A 25,708-nucleotide genomic window follows, 5' to 3' on the forward strand; every position below is an offset into this window, starting at 1 on the left:
AATGCAAGTTCAGAACTCGAAAAATATATGCATAATACAGTGCGTCCATTTCGATCTGCAGCCGAGAGATCGGGAGAAACGTGGCGGGCGGCGCTGACGGAGATGCCGACATTTGAGGCCTGTAATGCCCGCTTATTTTTGTGGACATCTTGCAAAACGAGCACTAACCTGTGTTATAACATGCAAAAGTTCTTCTGTAATTCTTCCAAGTTCCACCCTTATATACACAAATAAATACACTTTAGAAATTATATTAAGAGCCACAGATAATACTCTGTAAAACATTTTAATCATAGTTTTGACCAGTAACATCCTGCTTAAGTTTATATCCTTGAAAGAGTTTTGTGTCGATGGGGATCGTTTGGAGGTTTCGAATGTGCAACACTGTATCAAGATTACGCTGCAGACGAACCGTTAAAAGCTAATGGTGTTCGTGAGCTTCCTTGCAATCCGAAATCTCCTAGCTCAAGTTTTTTGTTCCTTCGCGACTACAGAGCTGTGAATATAGTGGCAGGCAGATGTAAACCAAGAGCGTGTTAATTTCGTACTGTGCGTAAGAGTGTTATTCTTGGTTACTTGCCGTTACTTGTTTGTGTTATTGCAGTGTGTATGTGTGTTGTGTCAGTCAGACGATTGGAATGCCAGCCAGAAGGTTCACGTTAGAACAAAGAATTTTTATGTATGACACTTACGTGAAAACAGACTCGTGTCGAGACGTGTGTAGGCAATTTGTACAGAAATTCCCAGGCGTGTAGGTGGGCATCACTTTGAACAACTCTTATAACACAGGTTAGTGCTAGTTTTGCAATATTTATATAAATGTCTGCATATGTCCATAAAAATATGCGGGCATTACAGGCTGCAAATGTCGGCACCTCCGTCAGCGCCGCCCGCCACGTTTCTCCCGATCTCTCGGCTGCAGATCGAAATGGACGCACGGTAGAAGTGTAGTTATCAGAAAAAAGTAATTAATAACACTGGGGAACAGTGAAATTGCGGCACAGTGTTTGAGAGCTAATTTAGGGTAATTTCATGCTGCTGAATAATGATATAATAATATATTTCCTGAATTGGCTCTAATTTATGAAATAAATGCAACTAAACCAAAATGGCGGAAACATAAGACATACATATAAACGAACTTCCAACAACAATTTAATATTTCTTTTTGTGATTACAATCGTTATTATAAAAATAAATTTTTATAGGCCTACGATCATAATAATTAAGAAAATATGTACACAATGAAGTAACAAACTATGTGAAATGTTTTCTATACGATTTCCTGCTGTATTGCTTTTTAGGACAATCCCTCTGTAAGCTCCAAGAGTGGTCGGCCATCATGTGGCGATCCCACCGTCCCTGGTACCTTTCTTCCATTATCCTTATATCCTGATGGAACCTTTCTCCCCGTTATTCATTAAAATCACCAAGGTTCTCAGGGAATGTGGCTATGTAGAAAATGTATCTTCACACTCATATTAGCTCCCAATTTCTCAAAATTTTTCAACATATTTCCAACTATATCGGGGTACTTTTCTGCTCTGTGATTCCCCAAAAAGTTTTTGAAGATGGACACAAATCTCAGCCAGGCCTCAGATTCGATGTAAGACATGTAAGTTGTAAAATTGGCATCATTTATAAGGGTACGAATTTGTGATGGTCCGTCAAAGATTCCTGCCTTCAATTTTTCAATACTTAGTCCTGGAAAAGTGTGGCATATATATTTGAAACAATCACCACTTGTATGTAAGGCCTTGACAAACTGTTTTATCAACCCAAGTTTAATATGCAGTGGCAGAAGGATGATTTTGTCCCTATCTATCAGCGGTTCATGAATGATATTAGCTTTTCCCACTAATATTTTCCCTGGGAGGCCATACTTTTATCGTCCAATGCTTTTCTTTAGCACGACTATCCCACAAACATAGGATACAGGGATACTTTGTGTACCCACTTTGCTGTCCTAGTAAAAAATTCACCATCTTCAAATCCACACACACGAGCCACTTATGTTCAGCATATTCAATTTTTTTTCTAAAACCATTTTTATGTTATGGTATTCTTCCTTAAGCTTTGTTGAGTGTCCGATATATTACCTAGCAATGCTTCATAAGTTGCCTAGCAACAATGTACAAATAAATAAATAAGTTTCTTAATGAGAATTTCAGACCATTATCAAATTTTGATATTACCGAGAAAAGCGTAGAGTAATTTTACCTCCTACATTTTCCATGGTGTGTTTATTTTCATAACTGGAGTCAATTCAATTGAACCAATCATACAATTGGCAATCACAGCTGTTTTGTGTGCTGAAACTTTTATTAAACTTTATGCTGCAAAATAAAATATTTTTTTTGTTCCCCAGTGTAATAAATCCTAGCACAATTTAGAAGCATTTATCATAATTTCAGATTTTAAGCAACACTTTTTATTATCCTCAATCTGCACGACAGGGAGAGGGGACAAAATCGAAATTCTTGCAAAATCTGAAATATCGTAAAATGTATTTTCGTTGTTTTTTTATAGGTTCACAAAAAATTTCATAGTTCAAGAATGCAGGGGCCACTTGCCCTACCTTGTGCGTGGGTCTGCAGGTAACATTCTAAATGCAAAGTATAGTACGATCGATTTGTGCGACAGTAATTGAAAGCATTTTTCAAACCTCCCTCAGTTTACCATAACTTCTTCCTACACTTCAAAAAAGCCACGAGTCGCCACTGGTGTAGGAGAAAAAATACTTGTATGAATTACAATTATGAGGGTTATCTGGAAATAAATCTGTGGTGAGTGGTAAAATTAAACAAAGAGAAAGGGGGCAGGGAATTCAGCAAGGTTATTGTGGGTGATATGTTAAACCTTTCCCTCCAACCTGATGGTTTATTGTTGAGGGATCATGTAAAAAAAAATGGTATTTTATTTTTGTTTATTTTATTTTCCACAGTGTTGAATTCAATTTGATTTCAATCAATCAATTAAATTTTAATCATTTGAACATTACGTAACTTAGCACTTATTAATTAGAATTAAGGATGGGCCGATATGAAATTTTGGTCGATACCGATAAAGTACCAATATATACCTGGGGAACAAGATAGCAACCATCACAGAACTGGCACTAAAACATGGATATACTGCATGTCAACTCTCCACATTGTGCAGCAAAACTGAAATCCAAGTCCGACAACCTGCCCCATCAACACAACCCGCTCCACCATCACAACCAGATCCCAGTAACAAAACCAAGTGGTTTGCCTTTCCTTACCATCCTACCACATCCAACCGCTTTACCAAAGCCCTCCGCCCATACAACATACAAATAGCACACAAACCAACCTCCAAAATAGCTGACCAACTAAACAAACAAACAGTACTTCCTCTCCCGCCTCAACAATCTAGGTGTCTATGATGCTGAATGCGAGTGCAAGGCTCATTACATCGGCAGATCCATCAGGCCCATCAGTGAGAGAATTCAGCAGCACCTATCAAATGCAAAAACTGCCCAACCCACCACCAAACTTGCCAAGCATATCAAATTCCACAACCATAAAATTGAGAAAGTACATGTCAAATACAAAGCACACACTCTCATAGACACAAAAATCAAGGAAACACATGCCATCATGCACTACAACCATGAACTGAACATAGATAGTGGTCAGGCACACCACGCCTGGCTTCCGTTACTGCAGCAGTTAAAACCGGTGAACAGCAGATGACATATACACAGACATACAGGCGACAGCAGCACACCTAACGGCAATTTATGAAAAAACAAAACAAAAAAAAAACGTGCCAAGCAACAACACAACAAATTCCAACGAGGATGGTGGCAGTGGCTACCGAAATTAATAGAAAATAGTGTAAAACAGCTTCATGGAAAACGTGAGTACCTTAATAAAATTTACCAATACCAATATTCTATGGATCTGATATAAAATTAGAAATGGTCCTTGAAGAAAGTGAAAGGTTTATTGACCTCCCTAATAAATGTGTGTTTCAAGGTGACTGTACTGAAAAAGAAATTGCATATTTAGACATTTACTTTTTTAGAAAGTAGCACGTAGAGATTATCCATAAAAATTACAACAAAATGGCAGAATTTTGCACTAAATTATCAGATATTTATCGATATATCGGATCGGTAAAATAATTGGTAATTTTACCTATATGCCTATATCTGCCAATACTGATAGTGCCGATTAATCGGTCCCATCCCTAATTAGAATTCACCAGCATTACAAAACAGTCTGGAAATATGCAGAAATTTAAGTGAAAATGCAGATTCAATTAGGACAAACTCAGGTCTGTGGCATACTATGCCATTGCTCTACTAACTAAGCTACTTATTTCACTTGATTTTTCACTTTCTCTGTTTTACTGATGTGGAGTTGCCTATGTTAGTGAGACTACAGCAGGATCTGTTGCCTGGTTTCCAGTTGTGGTCAGGCCTACATTTTTGGTTTAAATTTGTATTTGGTACATCTCTGTGTGTGTCAAATGATCAGATAATATACAGTTCCATGCTGGAGAATACTAGGCACTGACAATGTAATCAATTTTTCAAAGGCAATTTTGTTTTCTTTTTTTTTGCAGCATCACTGACGGAGACAACTTCATACAGGTAAAACAGTGAAAGTAAAAAGGTCAGGGCTGGTTTCGAAACTCAGTTGGTAGAACAATGGCGTGGTATACCAGAGACCCTGGTTTGAGTTCTGGTTGAACCTGTCAGCTATGTAGTATATATTCCCTGTGTGTGCCAAGTCATAAGCTTAACTGGATATACCGGTATATTTAAAAATACTTGAAAAACCTGGAAGAAGTCATGAAATTTGCTTCTCTCCTCAGGTGGGAATCCTGTTAGTAATATAAGTTGTTTTTGCTGAAGATTAGTTAATTCTTTGTATTATTTATTCATTGATTGTAGGTTGTACTGGAGAACCCAAAACAGAAAATCATCAATTTTGGAGGACTAAGAGCAGGCAGTGTTGCTACTAAAATTGTGCCTGTGATAAATAAAAGTAAGACTAATCTGAAGGTGAAGTTTGGTTTGTTGGACGTCATTCTGCCCGGTTCTGTGGAGAATGAAGATGTGAGTAAGGAAGTGGGGAGTCTGGTAGTCACTCCAAGTGGAGAAGTTTCTTTGAAGCCTAATGGACGAGTTAATGTTAATGTTACTTTTGCTCCTGAAGCCTGTATGAAGGAATTCAGTAAAAAGGTAGCTATTAAGATTATGTTCACTTTATATAGTTTTTAGCAATACTGTTAATGGGAGAAAAACAACAGTAGAATCTCGATTTCAAGTTTTGGCCACTATAATTCTTCTGCATTTGTAATTTGGATTGAAATTTGTCATTGTTATTTTTTTTACATGCATTGTATAACACAATGTGGGTAAGTCAGTTTATTAGTTTCAAAATGGGATAGGAAAAAAGACACTGAGCACTTAAAGTAAAAAAGCAAAGTGCTCTCCTGTGCTTTGCACCACAGCATGAAGGCATATAGGGGGTGTGGAGTTAGGGCCCCACACTTTCTTGATCATGGCTGAAGGTGGGGGTGATGTGATCAATACCATGCTCCTGGCCACCTTTACCCCCCAGAGTTTCCTCTAGGTACCCACTTTATACGATGCTGGGTGGGTGCCGGAGCTGCTTGAATAGGTGGAAAAATTCCTACCATTGGCAAAAGGAGCAAAACTGTTAACCTGAAGACAAGGATGTTGGAGTAGGCAAATGGTAAACATAAACTGGGCAATAGATAATGTCCAAGTATGGCTCCATCCTAAGTATAATAACTACGGTGCATTTTGTATTGGACCATTAGAATATGGTTATCAATGTTGGTAAATTTTAAATTGCTACTTCATTGGTATCGGCAAATTATTTTATATTAGTTCATTCTTAATTAATTCTTTAATTTTGAAGTTAATCAATGTATACAGTTGTAGGAAACTCTTTTAAGTAGGGTTGAGCCAATACCACTTTGAGTTTTGTTATACACAGAAAGGCTAATCGAGACTGGACCTACAGTTTAAAGTGTTATCTGAACCATTATCTATCTCCACTGGATATTGAATACTGGACCCCTTGATTACAAGGCAATGATGTTACCACTATGCCAACCATGACCGATACAAATATTTGAAAATCTTAATAATTCAATGTAGTTAAGAATATTTATAAATTCTAATACATAAATTTTCCATTGCATCTTTATTATAGCAATCTAATAGAGTTTTACTTCAAAATATTCCTAATTTCAGTGATATCGTTGATTAAATTCCAGCTGATACTTTCCGATACTAATACCACTGGTATCAGTGTCGGCTGAGCCCTATTTTAAGTTTATGATGTGCATGTTGCTTCATTGTTTTCTACTGGCTTATTTCAGATTGTGATGCAGACATGGGAAGAGATTATTCCTTTCTTCATTGTGAAAGGAAGCTGTCTTGCAATGGAGTTTGTCATGGAGAGAAACTATATACCATTTGGAATTGTAATTGTGAATTGCTCCTCTTCAATTCCATTAACACTCACAAACACTGGAGACGTAGGTGCAAAGTAAGTCTCACATTTTTACGAAGTTTTATTGTTAGTAATGAAAGAGGACGTATAAGAAGTCAGAGCTCTATGAAACAATAAATTGTATAAGGTTGATTGTCTTATCTTGACAAGTCTAGAAATATTTAGTCAGTGCAATTTTTTCTCTCTATCTCTTCACAGATTTTACTGGAAGACCAAGAATTTGCACAAGTTCTTCCAAATTTTTCCAACTGAAGGATATTGTTCACCTGGAACAACTGTCATCTTCACAGTAAAATTCACACCAGAGAAAGTTATAGATACCCTTAGATGTGAAGTAAGTAATATTATTATAACAAAATTAAAGTTCATGCATTTATATCCCACTCTTGAAAGTAATAGCATTAATGTTAAATGCAAAAACTAAAATGTTATTACCTTTGTGATTTTTTTTATAATGTACATATTGATTCCATTATAGAATTATTTGTCGTGTAGTTTTACAATTTTTGATGTAACGTTTCAGGAAAAAACACACTCCCTTCATTAGACATTTATTTTTAGATTAATTAATATTACAGTTATAACAATGGGATAAATTAGGAAAAAACAAAAAGAAGCAGTTATACGATGACCCTTGTTGTGAATGTAATAATAATAATAATAATAATAATAATAATAAACAAATTGCTGGTTTCACAGTTAAGTTGTTATGTTCCAACAATGTAACATTATTGACAAGATTCATTGTATATCTGCTTCCTTTTGGTTTTGTTAAATTTATTCTATTGTTATAACTGTAACATTTATCAAACTAAAAATAAATGTCTGATGAAAGGAGTTTTTTTTTTTCTTGAAACGTTACATCAAAAAAATTAGGAATACCGTATTTACGCATGTATAATGCATGTATGTGTGTAATACGCATCATGGTTTATGATGGGGGCGGGGGGGAAGTGACAAACAATTATATGTCGTAGATAATGTGCAGTACAGTCTAGGTTCAAGAAATGGCTTCCCTAGTTATAGGTCATAAGTCTGTTGCTATGACGATCAAGAGTGAATGACATGTCACCTGTTGCTATGTGGACCAAGAGGAGAATATCTTTCTGTGTAAACAATAAGTCACCAACCCAACCCACACCACCTCCTCCCCCTCCCTCCATTGTGTTTAGCATCTCAAAGACTTCATTCTTTAACCACCTTACTTATTCTGTAATAGTAGAAAGCAAGATCAAAATTACCTTATGGATTTGCAGTGCCCAGGAAATTATTTTCTATTATTTTTCACCCATCAAATGCACAGATTCTCTCTCATCTCATGCGATGAGAGGTGCATGCTCGAATTCTGCCAGAATGGCACTGCTTTTCTTGGTGTCAAATAACATTACATTACAAAGTGAAAAATCATGGAAAATTGCCTTTAAAGTTTTATTCGTGTTTTTGCTCATTCCATCTTTACTTTTTCTAAAAAAAAAAACTTCAAGATATATACTTTTCCCGTGATTAACATAACATTTATACAAGGCACATTCAGGACCCTCAAACTAGCAGTTAGCAGCACAAGATATCTTCCATTAAGGCATTTACACATTACATATATATAATATTATTTGGCCAGTAATACATTTTAATCATTATTTCTTTTTCCTTATCTTTTCTTTCATCCAAAGTACCATAAAAATCAGAACGTTCCTCATATTGTGATGAGCTTATTTCAACCCCATTGCATATTAGTGTCACTATCTTGAATGGACTACTGTTGCCATATTCAGAAACTGCAGAATTTAAGCTTTACAACGATGTTAAACATGATAGGGTCTTGTAAACATGAAAAATCGATGCAAGTGTCACAAAATTGTGGAATGACCCTGTACGGTTTCATGTTGGCTGTCTGAATTATTGTGTGCATAATATGCACCACAGTTTTTGGGGACAAAAATTTTGGAAAAAAGTGTGCATTATACATGAGTAAGTCTTCATATATTTTGATCCATGGTGGTCCGGTTGGTAGGGTGTGAATTTTCATAATATTGTCCATGCATAAACAGGTAGGACTCCTTTGAGGGAGAAGGTAGCTGGAATGTGGTGCTGAACCACATCACCTCCATTATGTCCAAGATCAAGAATGTGCAATGTCCTACCTCTGCACCCCCACGACATGGTGCAATGCACCTCTTTTTCATAAAATTTATGGATTGCAGCAAATTCTTTACTCTTTTTTTTTTATTCATAGAAAATTTTTTAGTGAATATTCTTAACAAGTAATTGTTCTGTTATTTAGTCAGTGTTCTAATAGAATATATTTTTTCATAGATTCAGTGTGAGATAGAGAATTACGAAACACTGCCGTTGATCCTGACGGGTGCATCCATGCCTCTACCACATCCAAAGGAAACAGTTGCATTTGCTACCACTGTGAGACAAATGGAGAAGAAGTCACTCATGATAGCAAACAGGTACTGTAATTGACAATCATTACATTACTGACTGCTGCTTCAAAAAACAATTGTTATTATGAAACAATAAATAATATTGTTATTGTTTTTCATAAATCAGGTCATGTGTCCAGTTGAAAAGTTTTGTAACAACAAAGAAGTTTAAATTACTTTAATTTTATGCACATAAATACCTTCTAACACCACTGGGTGAGCAGAATGTGTTTGTCTTACCTGTTAGAAAGCAGGAAAACAAGATAAAACATAGCATACATAAAAATCAAACTTGTAAAAGTTCTGATGTTTCGCTGCCTTTGTAAAGAAAAAATGGAGTTAAACAGGTGAGGATAGTACCTTCTTTTTAATTATGTTTTATCCTTGGCAAATCCTGCAAAATACTGGAACTTCTGTAGCGTTATTTCCATGTGTGTGCTGTGTTTTGTCTTCTACTATCTGACAGGTAAGACAATCTTGAATTTTATCTTCAATAAATTGTTCCTAATTATTAGTTAATCTCTCATCATCCAGTGTGGATAAATATGGTGAACACAAAATACAACCCAGAGCCTTAGTTAAAGAATTCATTGCTTGGGAAGAGAATAAAATGCAACACCCAATTGACCCGTATCCATTCCTAACCTTTATTTGACAGATACATCTTCTTCTTCGTGAACCTCACCTCCAGGTATGTGGCAGTCTCGGTCAAGGTTGACAGATACAAATATTGTTTTTTTCCTTGTTTGCTCTCCACGGCAACAGCCGACTTCAGTGGTGGAGTGGTTAGCACAGCATGCTATGATGTCAGAGGTCCTGGGTTCAAATCCTGTCCTGTCCTGTTTGTGTCCCTTGATCAATTTCCTCATATCTTCACTCATCATGATTGTCATAAATAAGCAATGCTAATTAACATAAATCGTATCAAATCTCCATGCCAACATCATGCAAACAGCAACTCCCCCAACCTCTTCAGCATTTGTCACACAAAAGATAGAAATTTTATCTCGAATGCACATGCTTCTCTACAAAATAAATTTTTACTCTTTACAGCAGATTGGTTTCCTTAAAACTGTCCTGGGAAGAAGTGTATATTTGGCCATATTCATATACCTGTTCTGTTGGGTAATTTATAATATGCTGCTGTGTAGCATATTTAGTATGACAACATAGTATTTTTACTAGAAAAATAAGAGCAGAAGCATCTCAATGGATGAAAATTCTGAAATATCTGACATCTCTTGCTAAGATCCTATATGACTTGGTTAATATTATTGACAGAAAGGTGCTGGTACAGTAGGAAATTCACATGTTGAGTTGAAAAATACTCTTTTGTTCCAGAACATACCAGATGTGGAATTTACGCCCAACTGTAGCAGGAGAATATTTCTCTGGACCTGATACACTCGTTATAGAACCGGTTTCTAATAAACCATATGAAGTTACATACAGTCCTCTGAAAATGACCTCAGATGTGTCCAAACACATGGTAAGTGCTAGGTTTACATATGGGTGTCTTGCTTAAATTATATACAAATGTTGTGGAATTTAAAAAATAAATTTTTCATGTGCTTATACAATTACATTGTAAATCATTAATAAAACAGATCAAGGTGTTTTTAATTATTCAAGACTGTATTTAATGAAAATAGGCTTTATTAACGCAGACCTGGATAATATTGTCAACATTTCTGGACCAACCTCCATATTTATTGAGGGGTGGAAAGAAATCGCCAACTGCAACACACAAAGAAGATTAAATACTGTTTGGAAAGATAAAAATGTTGGGTTAAAATTTAAAACAAATGCTAGGTAGAAGCTGCTATTGGAAGCTATCATGTTGTACTGTTGAACTGCATGTTTGTCGTCATTCAGGTACATGTCTATACCTATAGTCTGTTTTCATTATGTTGTTGACACATGACATGACATCATAGCTGTAGGTTGGGTCAGAAAGTAATCTGGCACTCCTGCATTGATTTTGGTATCCCACCCACATGATGTAATGCAAATGTTATTAAATATTGTTTTTCACTCTTCTTTTGAACATTTGTGTGCAAGCAGCAATTTCCCCAAGCATGTAAAGAATTTATAACAAAGATCATCAATTTTGTCCAAATGTGTGCTCTGTTCTACATCAAAACTCTTTTGACTCTTTATTGTTACTTATTCTATATAATGCTGCAAATATATATCATAAAGCTGCTATAGTGTATACTTGTATAATCATTTCATAAAAATGCTAAACGTGTATTTAAAATTTTCAAATTTTTTAATTTTCAAAAAATGCTCCTGGACATACTGTACCCATACATCACAGTAGAATGATATGTAATAACTGTTTTTAAGTTAGAACCAAGGAAAAACTTGGTGTGACTCTTATTGCAAGGGAATAAGAAAAAAATATACTAAATCTATTTCTATGCAAATCAAAAACAATATTATTCCATAAGGACAATATTACTTAGAATCTTTTCCAAGTTCTTTTGTTTTTGATCATTGAACACACTCTTGTGTCTGTCCGTGGGACTTGTGTTGCTCACCTGTGCAGGAAACATCTTCACTGAGTAAAATGCGGTGTGTGATACATCATAAAACATTGCTACTGTTGCACGTACATTGCATTCATAACTTTAAAGCACAGAATAAAGAACAATGCAAAAAATTATGTTTCTGAACATTGCCATCCATTGCTGAACCTTAGCCAACTTGGTGATCTGTCACCATTGGTCACGATCTGGGCTACCATTCTCCAGTTTTTACATTCTACACTGTAGCCTCCTTACATCCTCATCAACTCCATCCGCCCATCCCAGCTTTGGTCATTCTTGTTTCCTCTGTAATGTTCTCTAAGAAGTGCTCTTGCACTCATCTGGATTAGATATCCTGTCCATCTGAGTCTACCTACTTTAATAATTCCAGGCACAATTAACAACTCTGTTTATCCTTTTTACTGCAGAAACTGCAATGCAGGCCTCAGTTGACAGTTATAAAGGTTGCCACTTGTTGTCCCTCTTTTCTGCTGTTTTAATTAAAGTGACCATTTCTTCTCTCTCATCCTGTGAAGCAAAAGAGACTTGCAACTCAGCAGTAGTGCTTCTTTGGCAGCTATTGCAAAACCACAAAAGTTCTGGCTATGGTTTCTGATGGGTAGAGGGAGATTAATTTTGTGACAATTTTGATTGCAGGGGCAAGTAGTGAAATAGAGCAAGGTAGTGGAATTAGAATTTTTGGAACATATATGAATGAAAACTATTTTTAATTTGTTTTCCTTGTAGATACCAACACTGGAAAAGAATGACTTAGCCATTGCAGCTAATGAATTTCCAGTAAATGATCTTAATGTTGTTCTAGGGCCATGTGTTTTTTCCTCTCCCCGATGGCCAAGGACTGCTTTATTCATTGATTGGAAGTGCTGACCAACCTCGTGCCAGTGGAAAGGTGCTGAAGGAAATTCCTGCAAAGTCCAAGCATACAGAAGTATTTGTTGTTTCAAACTGGTTGAAGGTTTCCCAAAGGTTCCACAGAATAATAGAAATGGCTTCATCCAAAGTGGAAAAAACTGAACCTTTATACTCGCTAGAATGTCATGAACACATTGTAGTTCCAGCAATGACCGAGCAAGAATACAGGCTTACCTTCCATTCATATAAGGAATGTACTGTCCAGTTTAAGGTAAATGGATGAATTTTACTGAGATTCTGTGAGAAAATGTAAACTTTTAGTGCATTCAAATGTTGAGCTAGAAACTGCATCCTTAGGTTTAATTCATTAGCAAGTTTAAAATGAGAACCAGCACCTAGTTTGGTTAGAGATGTACATAGTTCTGGTTTAGGTATTCAAGGAAAGGGGAGTGATATTACTGACCACTCCTCCCTTTTCTTTAGTTTGATTTTTGTTATTTAGCATTACTTTTCTGTCACTTTCTGTTGATCGCAAAGATGATAATGTCAGTAATAATATGCTACAGAAATCACGTTGCCACAGGAGTCAGTGATTGTCACCATTCTTAACAGGATTTAATGTTGATGCTTGATGTAAACTGTTCCTGCAGTGGACTTTGGATCTATTCTTTGAACTTTAAAGATTTAAAAAATCTCCAGTTGAAAATGCAACGAAGATATTAAAAAATATATTAAAAAATTGAGGGACTCATGCTATGATTTTACCAGAAAAATTAAGATATACGATATATGAGAGAGAGAACAATGGTATTCAACACCTCTGCTTCTATTCTTTGAACCAGTCTTTTTCCAATGATCACCAAAAGGGGTCTTTGCGTCTGTAATCTTGTGTGTGTTTTTAGTACTGTGCGAGATTTTAAGGTTGAGTATTGTTTGACTTATGGTGCAGGTCAAGGTCTACTTTATCACACTGTTAGTTTAAGTAGAATCTAATTCCTTGCTAGAATAGTTTGTCTCAACAATTTACATCATTTATTTATACCTGGGGAGCCAGGTGGCCTGGTTGGTAGGGCAAACAATTTCCAGCCTTGTCCCTGCATACAGCAAATCTAGGGTTCACCAAGCCTCAAATAGATGGGGTAGGGGGGAATAAAAGTAGCTGGAGCGTAGTACTGATCACATCACCTCCAAAAAAAATGGCTGAGATTAACAAAGTATGGGCTAGCCATACATCTACATCTGTTCATCCCAGTATGTTCATCATGGCATGGTACAATCTGCACAGGGAACTTTACTTTTGTTTCTACTAGTTATTAACAGTTGCTGGAGACCAAGGAACTCTGAAACGTGTACCTCAGATAAAAAGAACATTGCAGAAGGAAGTCCTCAAAAAAACACATAATGACAAAATAATGTACCAACAAACTACTATTCTTTTTTTTTTCTAATTAGCCTCAATTTTCTTTTTCATTTTTCTCTTTTGAGTGAGTGTATCTCATTTTGCTCTTTAATTTTTCCATTTCCTTGAATCTTATATTTCCAAACTCTTATGTAATTTTTTGTGACTATTTCCTGCATTTTCTGGACCTTTGTCATCTTCAAAGTATCCTGTAAAAGTGTGTACATGGAATCTCGATTTTAGTTTTCAGGGGACCAAGCTGCAAAACTTAAAACATGGAAAATTGTATAATATGTTGCTGTGGTAGGATCATCAAAATAAAATGTATAATTTAGGAAAATGTAAAATCGGGTTTTGCACTGTATTTATCAGTAATGCCATGTATGTCAAATGTATACCAGGTGTAGAAGTATGAAACCGGAATTTGTTTGCAAGAAGTAAACGGCTGGTGTTTGCAACTGACAAACAATATTTTATTCAAAGTAAGCTCCATTGCGAGTTACACATTTCTCTCACCTTTCCAGCAGGTTATGAATGCCACGCCAAAAAAAAAAGTTCTTCTTTTGAAGCGAACCAGTCCGCGAGCCATGTTCGTACATCTTCATACAAATTGAAGCACTGTTCTGCAAGAGCATGTCCCAGTGAGGCAAATAGATGATAATCTGAAGGAGCCAAGTCGGGAGAATACGCCGCATGCCCATTTGAACGCCTCGATCGTTTCCCGGACCCGTTTTGCTGTGTGTGGTGAGGCGTTGTCATGGAGCAGGATGACCTTGTGTTGCCTTGATTCATATTCTGGCCGTTTGTCACGTAATGCTCGATGTAAATTGATCATTTGATGTTGGTAGCGATCTGCGTTAACGGTTTCACCGGGTTTTAGCAGCTCATAATAGATGACGCCCCGCTGATCCCACCAAACACAGAGCAGTGTCTTTTTTCCAAAGCGATTTGGTCTTGCAGTGGATGTCGATGGTTCGCCTGGATTCACCCACGATTTACGACGCTTAGGATTCTCCAAATATATCCATTTCTCATCGCCGGTCACTATGCGATAGAGAAACGACTTACTTTTGTATCTGGCGAGCAGCATTTGACAAGTGGTCTTGCGGGATCCTTGCTGTCTTCCATTCAGTTCATGCGGAATCCATTTGCCCGCTTTCTGCACCTTTCCCATAGCTTTCAACCGAAGAGAAACGGCTTTCTGCGTCACATCAATTGTTCCGCGAGCTCCTGCTGCATTTGGGTATCATCTTCATCCAATAAGGCTTGCAATTCGTTGTCTTCGAACTTTTTCGGAGGTTTCCCACGTTCCTCGTTTCGCAAGTCAAAATCGCCACTTTTGAATTTCTTGAACCACTCGAAACACTGTGTTTTCCCGAGAGCATGTTCGCTGTAAGCTTCGACGAGCATTCGATGCGATTCTGCGGTGGTTTTCTTCAAATGATAACAGAACACCAATGCTGTCCGCAAATCGTAGTTCGTAGGCACAAAATTCGACATGTTCCGGGTGTGCAACACCTTCCTCTGTCTGGCACTTGGGTTACTGTGTTCCGATATAATGTCCTCGGGAGTGGCGGGAAGCAGCTGGCGCTGCTTACGCGATCTTCCGCACCCTCCACTGCCGGCTAGCACCATCTATCGGCCAATTCCGGTTTCATACTTCTACACCTGGTATTCATGTAAAAAAATAAGCACTTAGTTGAGTAGCATCTAGTAAATTGATACATTTTCTTTTTGAATGTTTAATTTTTTTGCCCTAATGTGCTATTAGTCAAGTGAATGAAATTTTCTCTTTTTAATTCTTACAGCTAATTTTTAAAAATGAAGAAACAGAAGAATACCAGTTCTATGAAGTATCTTTCAAAGTTGTGAAGAGTGGTCCCTTGGAGATTATAAATTTAACCACGTGTGTAAGACAGCCCATAACATATGCATTTAAATTGGAAAATCCTTTATCATCTCCGGTGCAGTTTTCAACAACCTGCAACAATTCAGATGTCCAATTCACCAGTACCGGTCAGTTTTTGGTACCTCCATTTTCAAAGGCAAGTATAACTTACTTTTTTATTTGAAACAATGTTAAATCATATAATTAGAGTAATTTACATTAGTGGTTGTTTGAAAGCAGTCATCCCCCTCCCTTTTTAAGAAAAATATTGGGTAAAGTTTTAAGGTTTGATTGGGCTTAAGTACCAAGAAAATTACCTTAAAAATATTGTATTATCGTGTTTGTATGTGATTCCTAGATTGTCATTTTTCTGCCTCTTTAGGCTAACTATGATGATGAGGATGAATGATGATTAGACACTTATAAAGGAACACCCATGCCCACACCAGGACTTAAACCTTAGACCATTGGTGGGAAGATTGAGATTCTAGCACTCAACATACTCAGTCACTGAAGTACACAGAAAATAAGCGAGCTACGATGCCAGGGGTCCCCCAGTTCAAATCCCACCATGGGCACGGGTGTTCTCTGTAAGTGTGTCTTCATCAATTTCATCATATCATCACTCATCCTCATCTTTGCAATTAGCCAAAAGTGGTAGAAAAGCAATGCTAAATAACAAAAATGAAAATTTAAAAAAATATACAAAAGCTTGTTTCCATATGGAAACCTATATGCCTTCATGACATGGTGGAAAGCACAAGGGAGCAGTTTATGCACACAAAGGCTAATGGAGACTGGACCTACAGTTTTTAGTGGGATCCAAACCCCTATGTGGCTCCACCGGTATCGAATCTGAGACCCCTTGATTACAAGGTGATAGTAATACCACCACGCTATCAGAAGGCTCCAGCAACAAAAGTGTTACATTAGCTAGCAATCTTATTTGACCATAATTTATTCTCCGTCTTGTATTTTCTTCTTGAGAAATCTGTATAAACCTTTTTTCAATGGAGACTCAATTACTAGGGATTGGCCGATAACACTTTGAACTGATACTAAGGTCGATACTCTTTTTTACCAATTCCCATCAATATCGATACTTGACAATTGTAACAACTGAAAATACACCAGAGTATTTATAATTGTAATATGCAAGTTTTCCACTTGAGCTACACCATAGCAATGTGCCAGAGTTTTGCCATAAAGTATTCATAATTTCACGAGATAATCATAAAATCTATTTCTCCCTGCAACAATACTGAAAATTCTATATTTTGCATTATTTTCAGGATTTTTAGACAGGAAAAGTGTTGCATGGCATTTTTGCAGACTCTGTGAGATACCAGAACTCCAGTGGTTACATTTCAACTAATACTTTTCAATATCAATACCACTGTACCCTATCAGTTAGCAATGCAAAATTTACAGGTGCAAATCCCATCAGTGTTTCATTAGTTATGTTAGAAAAAGATATAGTGGATAACATCCAGCTGCAATTACATGCTAATTGGTAATTGTAATGTTGCGTTGGATGAATTAGGTTATTTTATGTCGCTTCTCTGTCACTTTTGGCTAATCATGGCAGCGGGGATGAATGGTGATATGACGAGATGGAAGAAGGGACAATCACAAACACAAACACACATGGATGTTGCAACACAATTCCTACAGAGCATTATACTGTAGGACCAGTTGCCAGAGCCTCATTAGTGTGCAAGATTCCAGTCCAGGGTGTACTATGTGGAAGTAATATTTTGATGTTTGTTTCACAAACATTAACTCCATTAGTAATACAGTGGAACCTCAATTGTAAGTTTTTCAGGGGACCATGGTGAAAGAACTTAAAATGCGGGAAAATGTAAAATACGGGGAAATTTTATAGCTTTTTGCTCTATTGAGACTGTGAAGATTGAATGTATTGTATAATGCAGGGAAATGGAAAATTGGTGTTCCACTGTATTAGTCTTACCTATTAATTACAGATTTGATTTGATTTAACTCTCTAATTGCAGATGGAGGCACCTATCTCATTTTTACCTCTAAAAGTTGGTGATGTACATTCTCGGTTGGAATTTAATAGCTCTGAGTTGGGGAGTTTCCCATACGACCTAGTCCTGTCAGCCATAGAAGCCCCACCTGAAAGGACCATCAATTTTGTTACGGCTTTAGGCTTTTCTGTAACTCGCCAGGTGCCTATTACTAATATGGCACGAACTAAAGCAGACTTCATTATCAAGGTAAACAAATACTGTGCTAATTAGTAGTGCTTAGGGATGATGCTGATTAATCAATTTGATATTGACTGATTGACAATGAAAAATTTTGAGTGTGTCAGCACTTTAGGTCATTTTGCACCCTTGGATATATTCGGGGAAATATCCCCTTACCTAAAATACCCCTAGATATACTGGATGGCACACAAAAAAGTAGCCAGAATCAGTAACATATGCTGTTGACCTGGGCTACTTTTCCATCCACCACTCTGTATATGACATTTATTTACATTATAACATACTTGTGTTGCAGTACATCATTGCCCCACGTGTTGTTGTTTGTGCACCACACACATGTTACTAGCTCTTGCTCAGCACTGTAAATACATCCGCTCGCATCAGCCATTGTGTAACAACTGACATACAAATACGAGCAAGCATTCCATATGACCTTCAGAGCAGTGATGCCAACCACGAAAACAAAATCATTCCCAAGCAACCGAATAATGGCCAATTTTCAACAGTCACAACAGGATACATGCAAGTAGTGGTATGGAGACTGTATAATTATTCTTGTTGGTTGATGCATCCTAGCCATCTAGTGTGTACCTGCCCTTATTCAGGTTCTTCATGAAACATTTTGTATCAGTATGTTCGCATACATGCAATAAATGATAAGGTTGGACCATGTAATATGACTGAACAGTGTTTATTGACATTGTATCTAAAGATATCTTCGTCAGACGTGTACAGTATGCGAAAGAAATTTACGCGGAAAAATGAAAAGTAAGTTTATCAGAGTTAAGTGTTTATTGAATTAAGTCTCTTCTTTCCCACAGGTAGATAACAATGACTTCTCTGTGGATAAGAGTTTGCAAGTTCCCCCACAGCTTACCCTGACTGTGGAAGTAACCTTTGAGCCTTCTCTCTTGGGAGAAATAGCTGCAGTGATGACAGCAACATCTGCGGTGGCTGGGGATTTCAGGTACGTAATATACCAAGACTAAATGCTACAGTGTAGGTACAAGACAGATTAATAAGTACTTCATCCTTGTAGGCCAGTGTATGTAAAATTCAGGGCTGATCCAATGCCGATATATCGATATTGGAAAGTATCAGTGCAATCTCACTTCCTGATACCGACATACATTTCTGGCATTTTGGTATTTCTCAGTGTCTACTTATCCTGGAAGTTATGCAAAATTCGAAGTTTGTGTTCACTTTGCCACAATATTGTGTGAAAAATGTATTTTGTGATTCATAATAGGTACTTTACCATTCTCTGGTAAATGGATGCTTATATAATTGGAGTAAAACACTTGCCCACTTTTGTTATGATTTTCAAGTGCCAGTATTAGTGTATTCATTTTCATTATCGTGATTAACCTGAGGAGGCAGAAAGAAAAATAATTATGAAGGTGAAGAACTCATTTAGTCATTTTGCATCAGATCAATGCGAGATTCCTTATCAATAAATTTTACATCTGTATTTGTACACACACAAAAGTTATGAGGGTGGGTTATACCCAATATGTTCACGTGTTAACCTACATGTCCAGTTTTCATATACTATTCGTAGTTTTACTTATGATAAGCAGTAGTTGAGCAAATCTTAAACTTTTTTCCTTTTCTTTCAGGTGTCCGCTGATTGGAACCTGCACTTTCCCAAAACCACAAGGCCCCTTCGTCATTAAGGCAGGCTCTCAAACAGCCATCAACTTTAAAAATGTTTTCCATCAGCAAAAGACATTTTTGTATGTGCTTGACAATCCTGCATTCAGCATGAAGGAGTACACTGATAATATCAAGCCGAAAAAGGCAAGTTAAACCTTTCCAAGTTCAATATTAATGATTTTCATTATCATCATACCTTGTGTTGCATGTATTCTCCAAAGAGATACTTATTTTGCCAAACTAAGTTCTGTTGTTTGGTTAGTTTCAGTAGCGAGTGACATTATCCCTATAGAAAGTTGTTGCTTCCTGCTTGTGTTGAGCTGCTAGTTAAATTTTCCTTCCCATGTTCTTTATAAATATTATTGATTATTGTTCAACTTTGAAATCAACTCATGTAGAAATGTTTTCCCATTCCCTAGACTTTTTGGCATAGGTATAAATTAGGATGGGATATGTTCAGTGGCGAAGCATAGAGTTCCTAGCAGGGTAGGCACAGAAGTGCGATAATTTCCATTAGTTGCTTAAATCTGTAAAAAGAAAAGGGGGGAGGCTATGTCATGGAGTGGTTCAATGTCTCTCCAGACAGCTTCTTTACTTGCCAGTGGCGTGACATTTTAAAAAGTGTTATTACCGGCCATCAGTACGATAATTATGTCTTTGACATTCTCCTCCCACCCACCAAATGTCATCGATCTAGATTTTGTTCATTTGTTTTTTTTTTATTATTTGTTTGTATATTTTTTCAACCCCTGATTTATGCACACACCTCCAGAAAGAACTACCAATCACGGGACATCGCGAAAATCCAACGAATAGTGCTAGAGCCCTGTTGTCAATTCTTCATCACTTCTTTTCTAAATTTATTTTGCAATTGAGGTGAAAAGGGCTAGAACAACCCCATAATTTTCGGGTCATTCTGACGTTTGTGCCGTGAGCAGACGACAGAATTCCGCACTTCCAGCGACTGTCAGTTTGCTACGTTCTACTGCTGCCAACTTAGTTTTCTTTAGCAAGACTTCCTCGCACCGAGGAAAACACCATTGTTATCTGTTATCTAACTAAAGGAATGGTTGTAGTAATTCCAGTCTTGGCTTTCTAGATAAATGAATTTCTGACACCTGTATGTGCAAGTAAACATAATTTAAATTTTGAATATTTTCGTCTCATTTGTTCTGATCTATGCTAATAGTGACGATGAGAATGTATGGAGAATGAATTAAAGATGATCAGGAAACATTGACATGACCACAATTAGGTCACCTGGCTTTGTAAAGTGTTAGGATGAGGACTACGGGGCTTTCAAGAAAAACATAAGTAAAGGTGACCTCTCTCATTCAGTGTGTATACTTCGCATCCTAGTTTGTTCTACCCCTTGTGTTAGTAGACACCTTTACGTGATAATAGAACATAGGATCCTTGTTTGGGACCCGGCAACATGACAGGTTACTATGTAACATATAAACAGGTTATAATAAATGTTGTTGCTTGAGAGAATAGAATCCCAATTTTAGGCGCAATTTAGCTCTTTTCTGCCAATCCAATGTGACAATACTGGCCTGTTTCGCCAGACCTGAAACAGTCATGGCCCGCGCAATAACCCCATAACCCTCTTTGTCCTAAACCCAAAAAAGTCTTCCCTTGCATTGTACTCTCATTGACCGCCCCCTTCTCTTGTTATCCCTTCAGGGTAAACGAAACTGCCTACCTACCTCTTCGCTTGTGTCGGCTGCATAAAAAAATGTCTGCTTGTAATATTTTTTAAATATTTTGCTGTCACTTGCCACTGCTACTTGCAAAGGACTGTAGTTGAAAACATTTTAGAAATGATTGTTATAAGAAGGAAACATGAAAGACCAAAAGTGGGTCAAACCTTACTGATGATTACATCTTCACTCAATGAAGAACTCGATTGTTCTTGCATTTCAGTCCAGCACTTCTTGCATAAATCTGATCGCTGCACATGACACGAATAAAAAACAAAGCTCTACCGCCAGGAAGCTCGTGCTCCGAGCTAAGCTCCCTTCTAGCGTCGTGAGCAGGAGGCAAGTTTTCACAGAGGGGGGAACGAGAGAGGGAATCCCCGTTCACGATAAAAATAAATTATTCTATTCCCAGTAAAAGTAAAACTACTTTGTAAATATAAGGCATAACTATCATTTTAATTTACGTAATTTGGTATGAAGACTTACTTTACAAATATAAGTTCTTTGGACTTTCTGTTTACGCTACGGTGTTGGGTGAATCGACAAGACCATCAGCACTCTGACCAGAAAACGAATGCAGAACTACAGTACTCCGTAATTTTCAATTTCACTTACACTTGTCGATGAAAGGAAGGAAATCCTAAGTTTTGTACAAAATATGGAGAATGTACAATGAAATAGAAGTCTATCTGCACGAACACAGGCTAATGTTTATAAAAAATGCTGGTACACCACAAATTTCCAACCCTGGCGGAAATGCAGTGTTGCTGACATTCTGTTCGTCCTAGTGGGTAACACTGCGAGGCCGGCCTCCCGAGCACGTTATAATCATACGTACAGTACTCGTAAGTTTAGGCTTCCCGCATATACGACCGTAGGACGGAATGTGAAGAGAAGAGGCCCCAGCAAATGTGCCTCACTCCGTGGAAAGTTCGTATACTGGACAGGGTTAGAATTTTTTTGTAATTATCATAAATGAAAATGCCAAACTTTTCCATTGCATTACATATGTCTTGACGAAATAAGTAAATACACCTTTAAAAGAGTAATGGCGTGGGTAGGCCTGGCCTCATAGGACGCTTCGCCACTGGATATGTTATCTGCATACTGAAGAATGAACCATTCAGGGTCTTCATAGAATGTTTGTATTCTAATGTCGATCCATTGTTAGCATAAATACAGGCATGTCCATGTAACACATTCTATCAATTGGCTGGAAAAATAGTATTGATTTCTACAACAATGGTTCAGAAGACAGGTAAAATTTTCCTTGCATAAATCAAGGTAGTCCTCAGTATCATTTAACCTTTTGGATCCCAAGCATCTCAATCGAGATACCTAAAAGTAACCCTCACGGTCCCAAGCATCTCGATCGAGACGCTGTGTCACGGTCGTAGTTTTTACGTTACAACTTTTCTATTTTCGGCTAGAATTTCAATTTTTTTTATATATTGTTCCTAACACATGTATTTAACAGAAATGTTTCTTGCACCTTTTTTTTTCTTCATGAAAATGGAGGGGAAAAGGGACTTCTCTTTTGCATCGCTTTTCAAGGGAAAAGATAAATTTCAAACATTTCAACAATTTTTTAAAATAATTTTGGGGGTTTTCTACCTTCCCCCTCCATATATACGCCAAATTTGCATAAATTTTGCATTTTGACATTTTTTCGGGCGGGGGGGGGGGGGGCAGGGGGAAACACCATTTTTTTAAAGAAAAGTATTTTTGAGGGTATTTCCCCCCTTTCCCCCTCCATATGTATGCTGAATTGCATAAATTATATATCGCCTGAATCTGTGATTCGTTCTGCGTACAACGGTATATCTTTCATATCTCTAGGGCATTTAGTTTCTGAGCTATAGTCATTTCAAGTTGCATTTTGAAGCTTGAATCAGTGGCATGCTGACCATTCCTTTTGGGGAGTACAACTCAAGTTACATTGGTCATATGATAATAATGCAAATATTTTTGTGTTCCTTACATGTCGGCGATCATTTCCATGTGCATGTCGACACCGTCCTGTACTTTTATTCCGGGGGGGGGGGGATTTTTTTAAAAAAGTATTTTCAGGAGATTTCCCCCCTTTCCCCCTCCATATATACGCCGAATTTGCATAAATTTCATATAGTCTGAATCTCTGGTTCATTCCGCGTACAACGGTATATCACTCATCTCTCTAGGGCAATTAGTCTCCGATCTACACTCATCTAATTGAAACTCTGCATTTTGCTCAAAATCGACTTGGGACCGTGAGGCTTACTCGTGAAAATGGCCTTGGGACTCAAAAGGTTAAAACCATAATGGTGAAGAGAGTTAAATAGAAAGTTTGATAATTGCTCATCAAACCTAAGTTTCATTATATATGAAGCAAGTGAACATTGAATTAGTACCTTGTATTGTGACAAGAACAAGACCTCAAATATTCTGAAATTCATAATGTATAATGATAAAGATAAATGTAATTTCCTGTTTCTTTGTGGGGGAGAGTCTATCTCTTGAATGCATACTACTCCAGTGTTCTCTCCTTAATCCTCAATACGTGCTACATCACTATTTTACCTTTACTTTATAATGATCTCCTCCTTCCTTTTCAAAGCAAAACCCATTGCAGTCATTCTTAAGTTGCATACACTAATTAAGGAGGTGAATGAACCAGTCATGTTCTCCAAGGAATATTTGCAATTTTTTGTTAAGTCAGTAGAATATTACCTATCATCAGTTAATTTTAATGCTATCGGTATTGGCAAAAATTCTCGTATCAATAACAAACAAAACTAATCCAAGAATAAAATGACACCTTTATGCACATAATTAAGGACTAAGGGTTTTTATCTAAAACAAATTACTGAACCTGTAATTATTATTAGCAGAAGCATATTCTAACCCTTCAGATGTGTTTCATTGGACCTCATTGATTAATTAGATTTTCCCAGTTTTCTAGGTAGATGTATTTTTCTCTGTGCATTTTTGTTCGCATAAAACTTATAGTTTGCTTCGTGGAGTTTTGCCAACTTGCTGGTGGATGGCTTTTTATGTTAGTTCATTAGGTGCTTTCACAAATATTTGATACATTTTTTCAATGGTGGCAGCTAGATGTTACTTTGCAGTTAGTTTTCCCATGGTGATGTACTCTAATGTGATGGAATATACACTGTAGGTTCAGTACTCAATCTATACTCAGTGTCCATGGAAGTGCATAATAAAGTTTGCTTGAGTAGGGATTGTAATGAAATGGGTGTACATAGGAATTCTATCCAATGGAACTGGCAGTTTTGTCTAAGCATAACCTCCAGTGCTTTCTGTATACAGTTGTCACACTCCCAGATAACAAGAATGTCCATCAGAAGGTGAAGAATTTGTTTACAATGATTAAATGTAAACTCACCTGTATGCAACATCTAAATTCTCACCGACAGCATTTCAAACTGAAGTGTGTACTTTTTCTATTCCTTAAGGAAATATGTTAAAATATAAGGGCGAGTTAAATGAAAGTGGCACACTAGATTGAGATATCATTAATGTATTAATCAGTCTTCGTGGTGTTATGGCATGATAGCTTTGTCCATGTCTTGGGTCTCCTCTGCAGATGGGACATACTTCCTTGAAAGGTTTGCCCCATTGTTTCAAAATAGCTAATAAAATGTTCTCCATATATTGCTGACATTCGGTGATACACTGTGTTACCAAACAATGCTGTACTTTGCAGCACAGCTATGTGCACAATGCAACATATATATTACTGCATTATTCACATGGATTGCCAAGTCAATGGACCAAACCATTCAACCTGGGCCCACTTGCTTTGACTGCCTTATAATTACAAAAGCATACCTTACATTGAAAGATGGAGTAAAATATTTTGCAGCAAGGTTAATTTGAATTTTATCTTAATTTTCCATGTATTCATATTTCAGGAGCAACGTATTAATGTCAGTTTTAGCACAAAATATATCTCTGTGACAGATCAGAGTTTTCCAGTAACAGGGAAATTGATAATTACATGTTCAGATCCAACATTATCACATATAAATTGGACATATTACTTAAAAGGAGTGATGGATCAAGGGAAATAATAAATCTCACTTTGTTTTCTTTTGTATTCAATGTTCGTAAAAACTGTGTTATAAAGTTTATGATTTGTTTCCAAGCATAATTTGATTTTCAGATCAATAAATTCAGTATTGTTGATTTTATTTGGAATTTATTTCATAATTATAAAATGATTAAAATGCTGCGTGCAATATACCAGAATAACTGCTAGTACATAAAACAATACTACCAGTAATCATCATGGAATATTCATTACGTAAGCCTCTAACACCAAATAATTTCAGGAAATGCTTATATTTTTGTTGTACTTCATCACCTGAAGAAAAGTAGCGTGAGCAGTTTCAGAAGTCAGATCAGATAACTTGGGTAAGACTTAATTAACTTTGTTGATATTCTGTTCCTGTACACATGGCTTAAACAC

General features: G+C 36.8%; 1 protein-coding gene across 1 annotated transcript in view; it reads left to right on the top strand.

Annotated features, from left to right (window-relative positions):
• The window catches only part of LOC146001338 (hydrocephalus-inducing protein homolog), a 230,199-nt gene extending 204,820 nt beyond the window's left edge, over nt 1–25,379 (top strand). Inside the window, exons 71-81 of the mRNA XM_083138652.1 lie at nt 4,928–5,218; nt 6,391–6,560; nt 6,723–6,858; nt 8,838–8,980; nt 10,295–10,442; nt 12,308–12,628; nt 15,565–15,801; nt 17,660–17,884; nt 18,700–18,845; nt 19,498–19,678; nt 25,152–25,379. Of these exons, the coding sequence (XP_082994778.1) occupies nt 4,928–5,218; nt 6,391–6,560; nt 6,723–6,858; nt 8,838–8,980; nt 10,295–10,442; nt 12,308–12,628; nt 15,565–15,801; nt 17,660–17,884; nt 18,700–18,845; nt 19,498–19,678; nt 25,152–25,310 (2,157 nt within the window). The 3' untranslated portion in view covers nt 25,311–25,379. The remainder of the gene's footprint in view (nt 1–4,927; nt 5,219–6,390; nt 6,561–6,722; nt 6,859–8,837; nt 8,981–10,294; nt 10,443–12,307; nt 12,629–15,564; nt 15,802–17,659; nt 17,885–18,699; nt 18,846–19,497; nt 19,679–25,151) is intronic.
• Nucleotides 25,380–25,708: the final 329 nt, after the last annotated feature.

The sequence above is a fragment of the Lepisma saccharinum genome, chromosome 17 (assembly GCF_977018435.1).
Source record: "Lepisma saccharinum chromosome 17, izLepSacc3.1, whole genome shotgun sequence".
Taxonomy (NCBI): domain Eukaryota; kingdom Metazoa; phylum Arthropoda; class Insecta; order Zygentoma; family Lepismatidae; genus Lepisma; species Lepisma saccharinum.